Genomic DNA, 15,965 nt, shown 5'->3' on the forward strand with positions numbered 1-15,965 from the left:
GTAAATATTACAGCTTCCGTCCTAGGACGGGCAAACAAGCTAGTTGAGATATAGAAGTAAAAAGGACGTCATGATGAACAAGGGATTATAACCTTTAAATGAAACAAGTCTGTCACCGCGGCCTTACAAATTGCACACGAATTGATGCAATGAATGTCACGTCGCGGTTTGCTTTTCGCTTGCAAGTTTCAGATTCACTGAAATACACCCGGTCTTTGGACGGGCAAAAGGCTAGTGATGTTAACACATTCCTGCGGAGGGAGCTGGTAGGAACGTTGGGTTGCTCGGTCAATGGTCAGGGTCAACTGTGGCGTGGTGTATTCCGCAAATATGCCCGACTGTGAGGGCGGGCACAAGCCGGCGTGAGTAGGTTAAACGTTAGTTTTATAAGGGCACCACGGGGTGACCAGCCCCTCCCCACCCAACCCCACCCCTCCCAGCCCCCACCCTCCCCACCCAGCCCCTCCCCACCCTCCCCACCCAGCCCCTCCCTGCACGACGGACGGACGGACACAATAACCCCCTGTGGGCTGGTGGAACCAGTGGGTTCCTACCAGTATAATAGTCCCGTGTTGTGAGACGCACATTCTGTGATAATAACACGACCGCTGCTGAACACGCACTACGCCATTTCCACCCCACACCCTCTTGTGCCACGTGGCCTTAATAGGTGCTCGCTAACGCTATTCGACAGCATCGATTCCCGTTTCTCGACGGCTAAATGGTTTGTCGGGGGAGTTAAGAGGGTTGGTGGCCTCTTTGTTATTGTGGGGAGCGATAGCGTAGCGGTTAACGCGCTGCGCTACAAACTCGGTGAACAGAGTCCGATTTCCGCTCACGGCCAACACCGGTAACGGATTACCTGAACTGGTCCTGGGCCTCCCCTAGGTCGACTCAGACTCAAATGAGTAGCTGGTGCGGTGTTTAAACATCGCCAATGGGAGAGACAAAGGCGGCCGGTGTGGTGCTGGCCACCCACCCCCTCGTGTGCCGTGCCGGACCTTCATAGGTGCTCGCTAACAGCACTTGCCTCAACAGTCTGTTAAGGCTAAACGGGGCATCTTTGTCTTTTGTTTTCACGACGCCCACTGTTCGCACGCGTTCTTTCATTCCGCGTGCACCTGCCATTACCGTTATCAGCTCTCACAATGGAACACAAAGGGTCCCCCCCCCATGTGTGTGTGTCCGTGTTATGCTGTGCGTGGGTGTGCGCGCATGTGTGTGTGTGCGCACGTGTGTGTATGTGTGTGCGTGTGCGTGTGTGTGCACGTGTGTGTATGTGTGCGTGTGTGTGCGCACGTGTGTGTGCGTGGGTGTGTGTGCACGTGTGTGTGTGCGCACATACGAAATGTGTCGGGGAAAGTGGAGGTAGGGGAGGTCACGGTGGGAGGCAGTAGTGGGTAGGGGGGGATGCATACAGGAGGGGGGAGAACATTGGGGGGTAGAGGATGTAGAATGGTGGGAGGGGGGGGTAGAGGGATGGGGGGAGGGTGGAGGGATGGGGGAGGGGGAATGGGGGGGGTAGAGGGATGGGGGGAGGGTGGAGGGATGGGGGGAGGGATGGGGGAGGGTAGAGGGATGGGGGGGGGGGCTGCACTCAGCAACCGATAAGAAGCGGCTCCCAGATGTCTAATGCGGATTGGCCGTAATCCTGGCCTCGCCATGGCAACCGAAGCGTTGCCTAGCAACAGTAGAAATGTTAGCAGCCTTGAGTCCCTTGTGAGCACCAATGGGAGTGGTGGAGGCGGCGGGTGGAGCAGGGGGGGGGATTTGGGCGTTGGCCGACTAAATATCGTTAAAGCAACATCTGACAAAATGTTCATATTCTTGGTTCTTTCGGTAAAGTCACGTAGAAGGGAAGTAATAAAATAATAATAAAATAATAAAAATATAAAACAATATTTACATTATTTTATTATTTCCCTGCTACGTGACTTTACCGAAAGAACCAAGAATATGAATCCCTGCAGTCACGAAAGCTTTAAATAAATAAAAAAATTCATAATTGTAAAAATTTTGTTAACCAAAATATTGAATGTATATGAGTGAAGAAAAAAAAAACTCGTTCAAAAGAACGGTTCGTAGTCTGATGGTAATCTCAAAGCACTTGTCCAAATTTGTATTGATAGAATTCATATCACGTGCAATATTCATGTCAGTGGTCTACACAGTAGTCCGAGTATGACACCGAAAAAGATTGGGTCATCTTTGAAAGTCCGCACTTCCGATTAGCACGCACGGTGCGAAATAAGTCCAACACATACACATACATACAAAATCACATTCGCAAAGCCCGGAATCTCCGTTCAGTGTGGTCTGTCAGTAAAGTGCTCTTAGCAAACACCTATCTCTGCTCAGCAGGCAGAGTGGCAGCGCACTGACCTCTGAACCCAGTGACCTGAGTTCAATTCCAGACCATTCAGATGTTGCGCACCATCAGCGGAGCAGAATATCGGAGTCAGTGCTGGGCCCTGCCACCTTCAACCAACCCACACTTAGGGGCCCATCCATTAGCACGTACGCATGGATGGAGGAGGAGGGGGGAGTAACCCAAATGTGTTCGCTTGAGTATGGGGGGTCTACTGACAATGTACGTATAGGAAACGGGGGGAGGGGGTAAAGCATCGATAATAATTTGTCTACATTGGCCTTCAAATTAGTTAGATAGTCCGCCGGTGGACTGTTTGCTTAAACACGTGAATATTATTCATCCTTGATCGTTTCTGCGTGGATTAAATATCGGCCGTTCTATAGGATTCGGTCGGGGTGGGGTGTAAAAAGTCTGCGTGCCTACAAGGAGGGGAGTAGGGGTCAAGTTTTGCCAGATTTTTGCGTACCTACTAAATGGATGATGGCCCCTTACCAGATAACCTCCCCACCCCCCAAACGATCCGTGGATTGGCAAAGGGCTTTACATAGTAATTCCAACATTGAGGTTGGCATGGAATGTGAGGCGATGGTCAATTGACCCGTGGCACCTGGGTCTGCCCCGTGACCTCCTGCCAGTTGGCGTTCGACACTTCACGTGGCCTCAAGGTGCACATGGCCTGGCACAAGCGTCGTGGTGACGTCAATGCCACTTAGTGGCGAATGGCGGTTGTTGTTGTTGTTGAGGCGATGGTGGTGTGGCCAGACAACACTCGCACGCGGCCGCATTTGTCTCTCCCGCCTGTGGTGTTTGCGACAAAACCAAAGATAAAGATTCCCGGTATAGCCTTTAGAAGTTTGTTGCGGCAAGTGCTATCAGTGATCAGCCACCTACGAAGGCTGGCACGGCACACGAGGGGGTGGGTGGCCAACACCACGCCCGGCCGCCTTTGTCTCCCCAGTGCTTATGTATTACACACTGCACCAGTTATTACTGTACTCTCTTAGAGCTGAGTCGACCTACTCATAATAAAAGGTTTTTGGGTTAGATCGCGTTATTTATAAATGTGTCGTAACCCTCCACCACCCGACACGGCAATCAGTAAAAAAGTCACGTTGACAAAAGACAAAATAGTTCACTACTTTAGCCCACCGGTGTGTTGAAGCGTGAACCCACAACATTTACAATTTTTGAGTACGACGTTTCGCTGGTAATTACATCCAGCATCATCGGGCAATTTGCTAAAGTAGTGAACGATTTGTCTTTTGTCAACGTGACACTTTTGTACTGATTGGCCGTGTCGGGTGGTGGAGAGTTACGACACATTTATAAACAACGCGATCTAAACCCAAAAACGTTTATTATGAATAATATTGTTCGCGAAAGCCTTACGTGTTTTCTTCTCCACTGTTATTATTGGTCGTGAGCGGGAATGGGGCTCATAGCGCCGTGCGCTAACCACTTACACTGTCACGCACTCGCCCACAATGTCCGTCACGCGAACAATGAACTAAAACAACAAAAATGACAATTTTCGATCGGATTCAACATTTTGGGAGCAGCGTTTTTGTGTGCACGGCTGCCACGCCCAGCCTCTCTAAACGATGGCGAATGTGACAATTTGAGGACGCGTTTACAATGTGCCCAAAGGCAGTTAGTTGTACCTTCCTTTTGTTTTCGTTGCATCCAGTAATAATAGTAATTTTGTTATTATTTCCTTATTTATTTTTATTTAAATCCTCTATTCCCAGTGGCAAACAGATGGGGTCTCCAGTGTGGCGTTCCCTCCAACAACCTCTCCATCGCAGTGACACATGATTGGTCGTCATGCCAACTGGTCTGCACAGTCGAGCCATATAATATTCATACAAATACAGTGATAATGACGCTACAATAGTATTATTCGCCCCAATGCCGCCACACGCACGAGCTTTCTCCAAAAATTCTGGCACCCAATTTCAGCGACGTGTCGCTAATCACAATCACATTCCCACCCAGTACGCAAATAGATGTACGGTGCTATCCTTCAGTACAAAATCACTCAACACATTCGTCAATAACACTGTGGCCTTCAAATAAAACTATATAATTGGCGACGTTTCATGGCAATGGCCTTTCTTCGTAAAACAGCATCACCAAATAATGAGTTTAACTCGACAGTGCAGCACAGATTATGAAAATGCCTTGCGTCCTCAGCACAAGAGGAGGAGGCCTCTTACCCACTAAATATGCAACGTTGGCCCAGCATTCGTATGTAACTGGAACCGTTGGCCCAGCATTCGCATGTAACTGGATCCGTTGGCCCAGCGTTCGCATGTAGCAGGAACCGTTGGCCCAACGTTCGCATGTAGCTGGAACCGTTGGCCCAACGTTTGCATGTAGCTGGAAACATTGGCCCAACGTTCGCATGTAGCAGGAACCGTTGGCCCAACGTTCGCATGTAGCAGGAACCGTTGGCCCAACGTTCGCATGTAGCAGGAACCGTTGGCCCAACGTTCGCATGTAGCAGGAACCGTTGGCCCAACGTTCGCATGTAACAAGAACCGTTGGCCCAACGTTCGCATGTAGCTGGAACCGTTGGCCCAACGTTTGCATGTAGCTGGAACCGTTGGCCCAACGTTTGCATGTAGCTGGAACCGTTGGCCCAACGTTCGCATGTAGCAGGAACCGTTGGCCCAACGTTCGCATGTAGCTGGAACCGTTGGCCCAACGTTTGCATGTAGCTGGAACCGTTGGCCCAACGTTCGCATGTAGCTGGAACCGTTGGCCCAACGTTTGCATGTAGCTGGAACCGTTGGCCCAACGTTCACATGTAGCTGGAACCGTTGGCCCAACGTTTGCATGTAGCTGGAACCGTTGGCCCAACGTTCGCATGTAGCTGGAACCGTTGGCCCAACGTTCGCATGTAGCAGGAACCGTTGGCCCAACGTTCGCATGTAGCTGGAACCGTTGGCCCAACGTTCGCATGTAGCTGGAACCGTTGGCCCAACGTTTGCATGTAGCTGGAACCGTTGGCCCAACGTTCACATGTAGCTGGAACCGTTGGCCCAACGTTTGGATGTAGCAGGAACCGTTGGTCCAACATTTGCATGTAGCAGGAACCGTTGGCCCAACGTTCACATGCAGCTGGAACCGTTAGTCCAACATTTGCATGTAGCAAGAACCGTTGGCCCAACGTTCACATGTAGCAGGAACCGTTGGTCCAACATTTGCATGTAGCTGGAACCGTTGGCCCAACGTTCGCATGTAGCTGGAACCGTTGGCCCAACGTTCGCATGTAGCTGGAACCGTTGGTCCAACGTTCGCATGTAGCTGGAACCGTTGGTCCTACGTTCGCATGTAGCAGGAACTGTTGGCCCAACGTTCGCATGTAGCAGGAACCGTTGGCCCAACGTTCGCATGTAGCAGGAACAGTTGGCCCAACGTTCGCATGTAGCTGGAACCGTTGGCCCAACGTTGAAATGTAGCTGGAACCGTTGGCCCAACGTTCTCATGTAGCAGGAACTGTTGGCCCAACGTTCGCATGTAGCAGGAACTGTTGGCCCAACGTTCGCATGTAGCAGGAACCGTTGGCCCAATGTTCACATGTAGCTGGAACCGTTGGTCCAACGTTCACATGTAGCTGGAACCGTTGGTCCAACGTTCACATGTAGCTGGAACCGTTGGTCCAACGTTCGCATGTAGCTGGAACCGTTGGTCCAACGTTCACATGTAGCAGGAACCGTTGGCCCAATGTTCACATGTAGCTGGAACCGTTGGTCCAACGTTCATATGTAGCTGGAACCGTTGGCCCAACGTTCGCATGTAGCAGGAACTGTTGGCCCAACGTTCGCATGTAGCTGGAACTGTTGGCCCAACGTTCACATGTAAATGGAACCGTTGGTCCAACGTTCGCATGTAGCAGGAACCGTTGGTCCAACGTTCGCATGTAGCTGGAACCGTTGGTCCAACGTTCACATGTAAATGGAACCGTTGGTCCAACGTTCGCATGTAGCAGGAACCGTTGGTCCAACGTTCGCATGTAGCTGGAACCGTTGGTCCAACGTTCACATGTAGCTGGAACCGTTGGTCCAACGTTCGCATGTAGCAGGAACCGTTGGCCCAAAGTTCGCATGTAGCAGGAACCGTTGGTCCAACGTTCGCATGTAGCAGGAACCGTTGGTCCAACGTTCGCATGTAGCAGGAACCGTTGGTCCAACGTTCGCATGTAGCTGGAACCGTTGGTCCAACGTTCGCATGTAGCAGGAACCGTTGGCCCAACGTTCACATGTAGCAGGAACCGTTCGCCCAACATTCACATGTAGCAGGAACCGTTGGCCCAACGTTGGCCCAACGTTCCGTGTTTACTAGGTAGGAGCCAGTAATAAACCTCCCAGCACATGTCTCGTCATGCCCAAAGCCTTTCTGTGTCGCTCGAATACCGTACATTACAATTGCAACCTTGATTTGTTCATTTGCTTATTTATTACGAGTGGCAGTGGGGAGTGGATTTATTTCCAATTGGGTTCTTAGTTGCATTGAAATGCCAAACTAAAATAAATCATTACTGTAATATTGCATTTAAAAAATATTTATTTTTCAAATTAAGTACTTTTTAACGCAATTATTTTGTAATATATTTCGAAAATGATATATATGGGAAGGATGGACTTAGTTCGATGCCCCTCCAATGGCTAGCATCGGTGGTGGGTGATAACTGAACGGGTCCTGGGACCTGACCAACTCACAGTGGCGAGTACAGTGAAGTATGGTCCAAACAACCCACTAGGGAAGCCTCGTCTGGCAGTGGATTGATGATACATTATTATTAATTTATGTTCTATGTAATTACATTTTTGGTGATACTGCGTTGGCAGAAGATGCACAAGCACACAAAAAAACTCATACATTTTCTTGGTTCTTTCGGTAAAGTCACGTAGAAGGGAAATAATAAAATAATAAAATATTCAACATAATAAATTAATTTATAACGACGTTTCGGCCACAACGCAAGCAGCCGTCCTCAGGTGAAGAACATGGCTATTGGAAAGACAGCGTCCCAATGAACACCACCAAGCTTGGCAGCGTATATTTAAGCTGGGTTAGAGGAGGAGAGAGCCTTGACAAAGTTTCAGAATCTCCCTCTCTGGCTTCTCTATGCGCGGAAAAGAAGAGCCATTGCCCGAAACGTCGCTATTGTATTCTATTTCTGAAGGCATTGTTATTAACGAAGGTGTTGTTTCTTTGGACGTCGTCAAATGTTCATGTGACCCCTGCAGCCACTAGAGGCGCTACAACACACTCGAATGTAAAACAAAACTAAAACTATTAAGAGGGGATAATTATGATAGCATCATTAAATACGCTTTGACGTGATACACGGGAGTAAACCACTATTATAACTAAAACGGAACATCATTCAGCACGAAAATTATCACAACAGTGACGATATCAGTATGAATCATTGCCCTCAGCTTATTATAATCGTCATGACATAATCATTCTAGTGGCATCACTGTCATTCCGCATGAGAGAGATAACGAATCTCGATGGGCACTCACCTTGATAAATAAAGGACGTTCTGAGTAATGGATTGATTTATGTGAACAACACAGCAGCCTGAACAAGTAGGGGTGGATACTGTTCAAGATAAGGGGCACGCTTGCAGTAAGACCTACAAATCATGACCATTACGACTGCAATAAAAAAAACAATCCCTCCGGAATTTACTGCACTTAAAAAATGAATATATCCGTATAGCGGGGATTTACAATTCGCTCGTAAACGTGGTAAAACGTCATATGGATTGCGATGTTTTCCTTTCGTTGGCATGCGTATGCCATGGTGGCTGAACTGAACAGAGGGGGACATGTTTCTGCTCAAAGGTAAACGCCCTCCCAGTCAATCTGGAGGATAAGTGCTTCATATTCACTAATTGCTGGAGAATGTTTATGACAACAGCAAACATTAGAACCTCGCAAACGCCGTGGCAGTAGGAATGCCAAAACTGATAACAGCGCAGAGTTGACAGTAATCTGGCTTGATGAGGCATAGTATCAGCTTACCGGATAACCTATCTTTACGCAACAGTAAAAAAAACATCCGTGTTTGTAAACTGCAGATCGAGTTCGTATTTTGATGCTGTTATAAGATCAGATTGTGTTGTACACCAAGGAAATAACTGTGTCATGTTTTCAATGAAATACGATTCGGTTTAAATTACGGAAACTGCCCCCCCCCCCCTGACTCCTGTCTATTATACACGAGAGATGTTTACTCTTACTAAACTATGCAATGTCCTTTACTTAACAAAATTACAGTCCAATGAAAGTGTTTATCCCTTTCGCAAAGCAGCCGCTGTAGCCTGGAAACACTCATAGTGCATTAGCCATGCAACGAATCATACACCCCGCCACCCCCACACTACGCCAGCAATTCGTCTGTCACAAATTGGCATCCCGGATTTGATTTTAGAATCAATTTCTTGTCTAGTTTTTACAAACTCATTTGTATTGTTTCTTGTCTTCTCTGCATCGTTTGTGCACTATTTTTGTTTCCTCCATTAGCCTAGATGTGACGTTAAAATGCGAATTTTACCATTACCTACATTTAATGAATAAGACGGAACAAACAAGTTGGAACGTGAAAGAGAGAATACAAACGAGATGGTACCAGCGAGACAAAAACCCCATCAATTCTTGAATGAATTCATGGCTGAATTCTAACAACTGATTGCATTGCACGGTAGGTAAATCAACCCATGCCCGGTATTTCATGTTCAGTATTTAGCACACCTGCAGTGCTAATTTTCCAAGTGAAAACATTACTTGGTGACCAAACCAACTGAGCCATTGACCCCAATCAAACCGACTCAAGTGTCACAAGAGCACCGACCACTCAGCCACCCAGGGCAGGATGCGGATATAAAGTGGTGTGTCTTGGGCAGGAATAGGGACGGCCTGGAAAACAAGTCACAGGGACGTGAGGATGGAGGATGGGAAACGCAAGGGGCAAGATCTCACCCTGAGCATCGCTGGGTTTGAAGTTGGAGAAAAGTTGGAGGGTGCCTTGCCAATGAGCTCAAGGGCCATGCAAACGGCAGCATAGGGAAGGGGGCTCTTGAAAACAAAAATCCTGCTTCAAGGGGACTTCATGTCGCCGAGTTGACTTACGTCATTCCCAGGGCTCTGTCCTGCGCAACTGATACGGCTATTGACATTGCATTTAAGAAACAAAGTTCATGAACGTTCAGTAACGCCGATTAACCTTTTCACTAAGTTACTGTAACATATAATACATTCTGACGTTGAATTAACCGAGTGAGTGATGTAAATTGTGGAGATGTTCGAGAGGGACTACGGAAGTGAAATGTGTCTAGTCTAAGCGCATACTTTAGAAATTTGGAAAAAAAATCGTAATTGAATATGGGTTTCCAGATATCATGGTCCAGAGTTTGGTTTTAATCATAGGGCAGGCTTCAACTTAAGGTTCTACGTTGCTTTAATTGTCACACAAAATACTTAGCAATGTACAGTACCCATCATTAGTGAACCAAGTCATTCTCCTTTCTTGGAGTGTGACACCAAGGTTAATAAAACGTGGATAAAGCCATGTAGATATAACTTTAAAGTTATCAGTGTCGGGGCGGGTTCATTTACATTGGAGATCTGACTTAAACCTAACTTCAAGTGGTATGTATGGGGGTTCATAGTCAAACTCTCCCTCCAAGCAAACTATTTTCGGTTTTGTCTTAAATTTTATAACATTACTGCCTTTATGATTTCCGATGCACGTTTGCACATGATCTCTTTAGAGGTATAACTATTCACAACACTTCTCCACCGAGGTGGTTTGATTAATTGCTGAGCATCAAGATCTCAATTTGATATCAGGATTTCTGTGGAAAATATTGTAGCCACTCATGCAGTGGTGTCCATCAATTAAGACCTCTCGGACCCAGGACCCATCCCACCAAACTTACTAAACCCTATTCTTGGTTCTTTCGGTAAAGTCACGTAGAAGGGAAATTATCAAATAATAATACAATATTTAACAATATTGCTTTATTATTATTTCCCTTCTACGTGACTTTACCGAAAGAATCAAGAATATGCATCCCTGCAGCCAAGAAAGCTTTAAATCGAAATTTACTAAACCCTGTTACACAAAGGCCACAATACGCAGGGGAAACGCATGTCCATCAGGGTGCTAATACGCCATTTTCTTATTGTAGTGTTCATTTGCTACACATGAGCATGTTTTGTTGGCAGTGTTTCGCCGACATTCCCTATGCACATTCAATAATTCTCCTGCACGGTATCCATGTCGCAGCCTTATGCCTCCCACACCTCGCTGAAAGGGCTACAGAGGTGTGAGCGACGGGTCCAGAACCTCTGTACTCGTGGTTGCAAGGGGTCACGTGAACCTATTTCATGCATCAAACACCGATTGGTAGCATTGTTTACTGGTTGTTCTGTCTCATTCGCCATTCTCTTTCCCCCATTATCCGATGCGCGACATCGTCACGCGATTTGCGGACGTCGTGCGAACGCAATTGGCCCTCGTGCGTGTGATCCAATGCGTGTAACGCGAGCGTAGAAATCGAAGTTCATCGACTAATTGACGGCTTCGTCGTACGCCTCCATTAATAATGAAACCGTGCACCGTGGAGCCCGGATGTGGGTGGTATGAGCGCAGTGGAGATTGATAATATCAGCTCTGACACTAATGACCTCCGCTGTCTCTGGGGGTGTCGGCCGAGCAGCGGCAGAATGGAGGAGGGTCACGCAGAAGCCTTGGGCTCCGTCTCATTTGCAGGAGCAACAAAAGGAGAGAACGGTGAGTAAATACGAAACACAACAAAATTTTAATGTACAAAGCTGCGACTGAATGCCATGCTTCTGTTCAAATCGTGGGAACGTGCACATGTAGAGAGAGAGAGTTTGAACAAGTTTTTTTTTACAACAGGGAATGATGGGCGGAATTTTAGGGGCCAGAGAGAGTAAATTGAGGTGAGGTGATGGGGAGAAGCCCAGATGAAATTGGACAGAGGCTGGGGCCTGGGCTGTTATTCTCACTGCCGATAACAATAGGTGCCATTTAAAACCAGGCCACTGATCCTATGTGGTAATAAAAAAAATGTATATTTTTTAAAACATTCACTATTATGGAAGTGTGTGTGTGTGCTCCGAGCTAGTATAGCATAACCCTTTGAGCTAAAATATATTGCGGGATACATTATTCCGAATAAAGACAATGCCATGCTGTGGACACAATTTATATATTCTATATCAATACCTGTGTGTTACTGCTACTAAAGCAGCAACAGTTTGATTACAGTACAGTATATATAGATTTTACACACGCGGACGCGCAGATTTACTGAATTCGGGGTGCATTTTCAGTCGAGATTCTCTGGTTGGCAACCTGCATATATTGGCGCACCCGGCACACCACATCTTGTAAACCTCTCGCTATGACTGACTGCGTCTGCAACTCGTCAAGTTTTCGACCCAGAGAATAATCCGTGACAAATTAAGCCCGCGACTAGAGCTTCACTCTGAAGCCTCTGCTATCTCTCCCCCCAGCGCCATCGTTCCGTGTTCACCAACATTTTCTCACTGAAATATAAATCACGGTTCGCGATGGACCAAACGCAATCAGTGGACACTGCCAACCATGGGAAAGCCACAGGCCACGAACAGATGTGTGGGTGCTACTTTAAACCAATTTTACCGCAACCTGTGAACGCTGCTATAGACACTGGCCATTGGCTCAGCTCTTTTAAGGAAGAGCCTCTGTATTTAAGGTTACGTAAGAAGGATTGTATAGAGAAAGAGAGAATGTGTGGGGGGGCAAGGGGCAGGGGAGCAGTGGTGTAGAATGTTTGGCATGGGTTCTGTTGCAAGAAATTATACGGGGGGCCCTATCCAATTCTTCCCCCCCCCCCCCCATTTCTCTGGCTCATTTAAGCCAGCGCAGTTGCACCGCCTACACACCCGACAGCCAGGCCACTTTGAGGCAACAGAGGTACCAGACAAATGAGAGGCGGGAGGGAACGGGGGGTGGGGTAGAGTGAAGGAGGAATTCAGAGTAGGGAGCGATAGCGATGGAAGCATTTATGGAAATGACGGCAAAGGAAGATAGCCGTGACAGCTTTGTTCAACTCAAGCCAGCGAGCCACTAACTCAATGGCCACCTTGTCAGGCAGCCACATAGCCATCAACCTAATTAGCTAACGAGCTTACTGTTATTCCCAGACGACTCAGCCGCCTCACCCAGCACCAAAACCCACATGGGGCAACGCAGTGCAGATTGCAGAATAAGGAAAACAACCACGTATTAAATTACTCCGATTATTAACAACGGAAAAGGGATGAAGATATCAACGAACGGCGAACAAATCAGTCCACAACAACAACGCCATCCACCATCACAACATTAGTCAACAATTCAGCACTTGCAGGTGAACCAACAACTCACGTAGCATGCCACCTGTCAAACAAACCCCCCTCTGTTGTGTGGAAGTAAACAGCCTGGGAGGAGGGAGTCACGCTCACACGCCACCAAGCCTCTCCCTCATTGTACCCTCCTCGCCTTCTCTAAAGCCCTCGCACGTACTCACACACAACAACTCACCATGCCGTCTGTCAAGTGCAGGGCATTGCTGGCGGGACCAAGACACCAAAGCTTGCTGTACCTTTGGGCGAATGCACGGAGCACACGCCGGCAAGTGAGTTCGAGCGTGTGTGTGTGTATGTGTGTGTGGACGAGAGAGAGAGCAAAGCGATTGAGCTTAGCAGAGAGAGAGAGGCGAGAGAGAGAGAGAGCGACTCCCTCTCGACAGATCGATCTTGCACTTTACCCGGAGCACGCAGGGCGGGCAGGGCACACTCATGGGGGGGGCTGTCGCTAGCAAAGCTCCGCCCACTTTGTACCACCCGCGCCATCGGATTGGCCGGCGAGCATGTCAATCAAATCCGGAGGTGGGGGGATGGAACCGCCCCCTTTTATTTTTGCTTCTCACAATCACCCACCCACCCACCACACACCCACAAACACACGTACAAAGACAAAGCTCACACCCCCCCCACCATATAGTCTATAGAGAGATTGGGGCAAGTGTCGTGTTGTTAGTGAGCACCTATGAAGACACTGGTCCGTGCACCTCACCATCACCCAACCACCCTGACATCAACATATCTCTACCACTCACACACTCCCAAACACACACACACACAAAGACCCCCCCCCCCTATTCCCATCCCTGTATAGCCATGCTGTTAGCGAGCCCCCTATTAAACAAGCGGCCACGGAGCATCAAGGAGTGTTGTGGTCAGTACCACACCCGGTCACCTTCGTCCAGTGCTGATGTTCACGAATTGCAACGGGTTCTCATTTAAGGTCAATGTAAAGGGGTGACCTAACAGACTGTTGGGGCAAGTGCTGTAAGCGAGCACCTATGAAGGCCGGCACGGTACACGAGAGGGTGGGTGGCCAGCACCACGCCCGACCGCCTTTGTCTCCCCAGTGGCGATGTTTGCACACCGCACCAGGTACTCATTTGAGGTTGAGTCGACCTAGGGGAGGCCCAGGTACCGGTTCAAATAATCGTCACTGATGTTGGCTGTGAGCAGGAATCGAACCCGGGTCGCCGGGTTCATAGCGCAGCGCGCTAACCGCTGCACGACCGCTCCCCATAACACACACACAGTGACACACACACAAGCACACACACACAAGCACACACACACAAGCACACACACACAAGCACACACACACACACAAGCACACACACACACACAAGCACACACACACAAGCACACACGCACAAGCACACACGCACAAGCACACACGCACAAGCACACACGCACAAGCACACACGCACAAGCACACACGCACAAGCACACACGCACAAGCACACACGCACAAGCACACACACACAAGCACACACACACACACCCTCACCAACCCACTCCCATTTGTACAAAAAACAATTTGGTGTGAATCTAAATTGGCTGGATGCAATGTTAAGAGCATGGCTGTTACCGGCCCTAATGGCGTGGTGTGGTTATTTATTGTTGTTATCGATATGGCCAGCAACAAAAATGTATGCAAGTGTTTTTTTTTCTATAAAATACATACATTACGATTCCGAACCTTGCTGCTGAGACTTGAATAAAAGGTAAACTGGTCAAACATTGTCTTGTTCAAACCAATTCCAACCACGAAACACCAGAGAGAATGCGTTTGCTGAAGGAAGTAAAACGGTAAGATGTGTGCTTCCTCTATCTGTGTACACAAACGTATGCATTTTGTTCAATTAGCAAAACTAAGTTATTGCGGTAATTATGACCCGTAATCATTTTCAGTGCCGATTTCATACATGTCCATGGAAACACACTGAGAAACAGATTTTCCATTTCGTCACACATACGCCAGATACATTTTCTGTTAGCGAGCACCTATTAAGTCCTGCACAGCACACAGGCACTGCGTTGGCAGGGCACATCAAGGAGTGATTCTAGATTTGAAGCTTTCGTGACTGCAAGGATTCATACTCTTAGGTTTTTTCGGTAAAGTCACGTAGGTAAAAATAAATAATAATAAATAATACAAATTATAGAAATAATAATAGAAATATAATAATAAATCACGACGTTTCGGAGGCAACACAAGTCTCCGTCATCAGTAAATTTTAGCTGTGATGGTCCCACCTGATGACGGAGACTTGTGTTACCTCCGAAACGTCGTGATTTATTCTTTTATTTCTATTATTTTTATTATTTTTTATTTTTTATTTATTTTTACCTAAATGACTTTACCGAAAAAACCTAAGAGTAGATCAAGGAGTGGTTTGTTCACTCCTTGATGCGTCGTGCCCGCTTGATAAAGGTGACCGGGCATATTTGGTCACCTTTATTTAAGGCCAAGTTAACCGAGGGAAGGCCCAGGCCAGCTTCAAATACAGGATGGCAAATAAATTGTCACAATTCAGGAGAGGATTATGTTTGTATATAACTGTGCTAAATGTAGCGGCCTCTAGTAGCTGGAAGGGTCACAAGTAACCATAACATACAGCAAATATGATTTTAAATAACACCTATACTTACATTTAATATTCAATTAATCGATGCGTTGTGAGACCCGTCATGGTTAGGAATCAACCATGGGTCACTGGGCTCATCGCACGGAGCAAAGCAGCCGTGCGTTGGCTCATTCTTCTACAAACCCGATTCTTGAGTTCGATTCCTGGCCATGGCTAACGTGTATGCATGTATGTTGAACTTCTTTCGCACTGTACGTAGCCAACAGTGGTGAGTGAAACCCGCATTGACCAACGCGGTGAAATAATCAAAGCAACCTCCATGACCGATACGACTTGGGGAGGCCTTCATCCAGCAGTGAAAGATGTTCATTATGTAACTCGGTACACGGCTCCTCACACAACGTGCTAAGATTTCGATTTAAAGCTTTCGTGACTGCAGGGATTCATCTTCTTGGTTCTTTCGGTAAAGTCACGTAGAAGGGAAATAATAAAATAATAAAAGTAAAACATAATAAAATAAATGTTTTAAAATAATAAAAATAAAACATAATACAATTATTATTTTATTAT

At 47.3% G+C, this 15,965-nt stretch overlaps 1 protein-coding gene across 8 annotated transcripts in view; it reads right to left on the reverse strand.

Moving 5' to 3' along the window:
• The window catches only part of LOC144732126 (ankyrin-2-like), a 252,711-nt gene that overhangs the window by 145,867 nt on the left and 90,879 nt on the right, over positions 1–15,965 (reverse strand). The window contains exon 1 of one of the 8 annotated variants that reach the window (XM_078613420.1): positions 12,986–13,156. The exons of the other annotated variants lie outside the window; for them this stretch is intronic. Coding sequence (XP_078469546.1) covers positions 12,986–12,988 — 3 coding nt within the window. The 5' untranslated portion in view covers positions 12,989–13,156. Of the gene's footprint in view, positions 1–12,985; positions 13,157–15,965 lie in introns of those variants that run through there. 8 annotated transcript variants of the gene reach the window in all.

This window comes from Lampetra planeri, chromosome 41 (genome assembly GCF_965212315.1).
Source record: "Lampetra planeri chromosome 41, kcLamPlan1.2.h2, whole genome shotgun sequence".
NCBI lineage: Eukaryota > Metazoa > Chordata > Hyperoartia > Petromyzontiformes > Petromyzontidae > Lampetra > Lampetra planeri.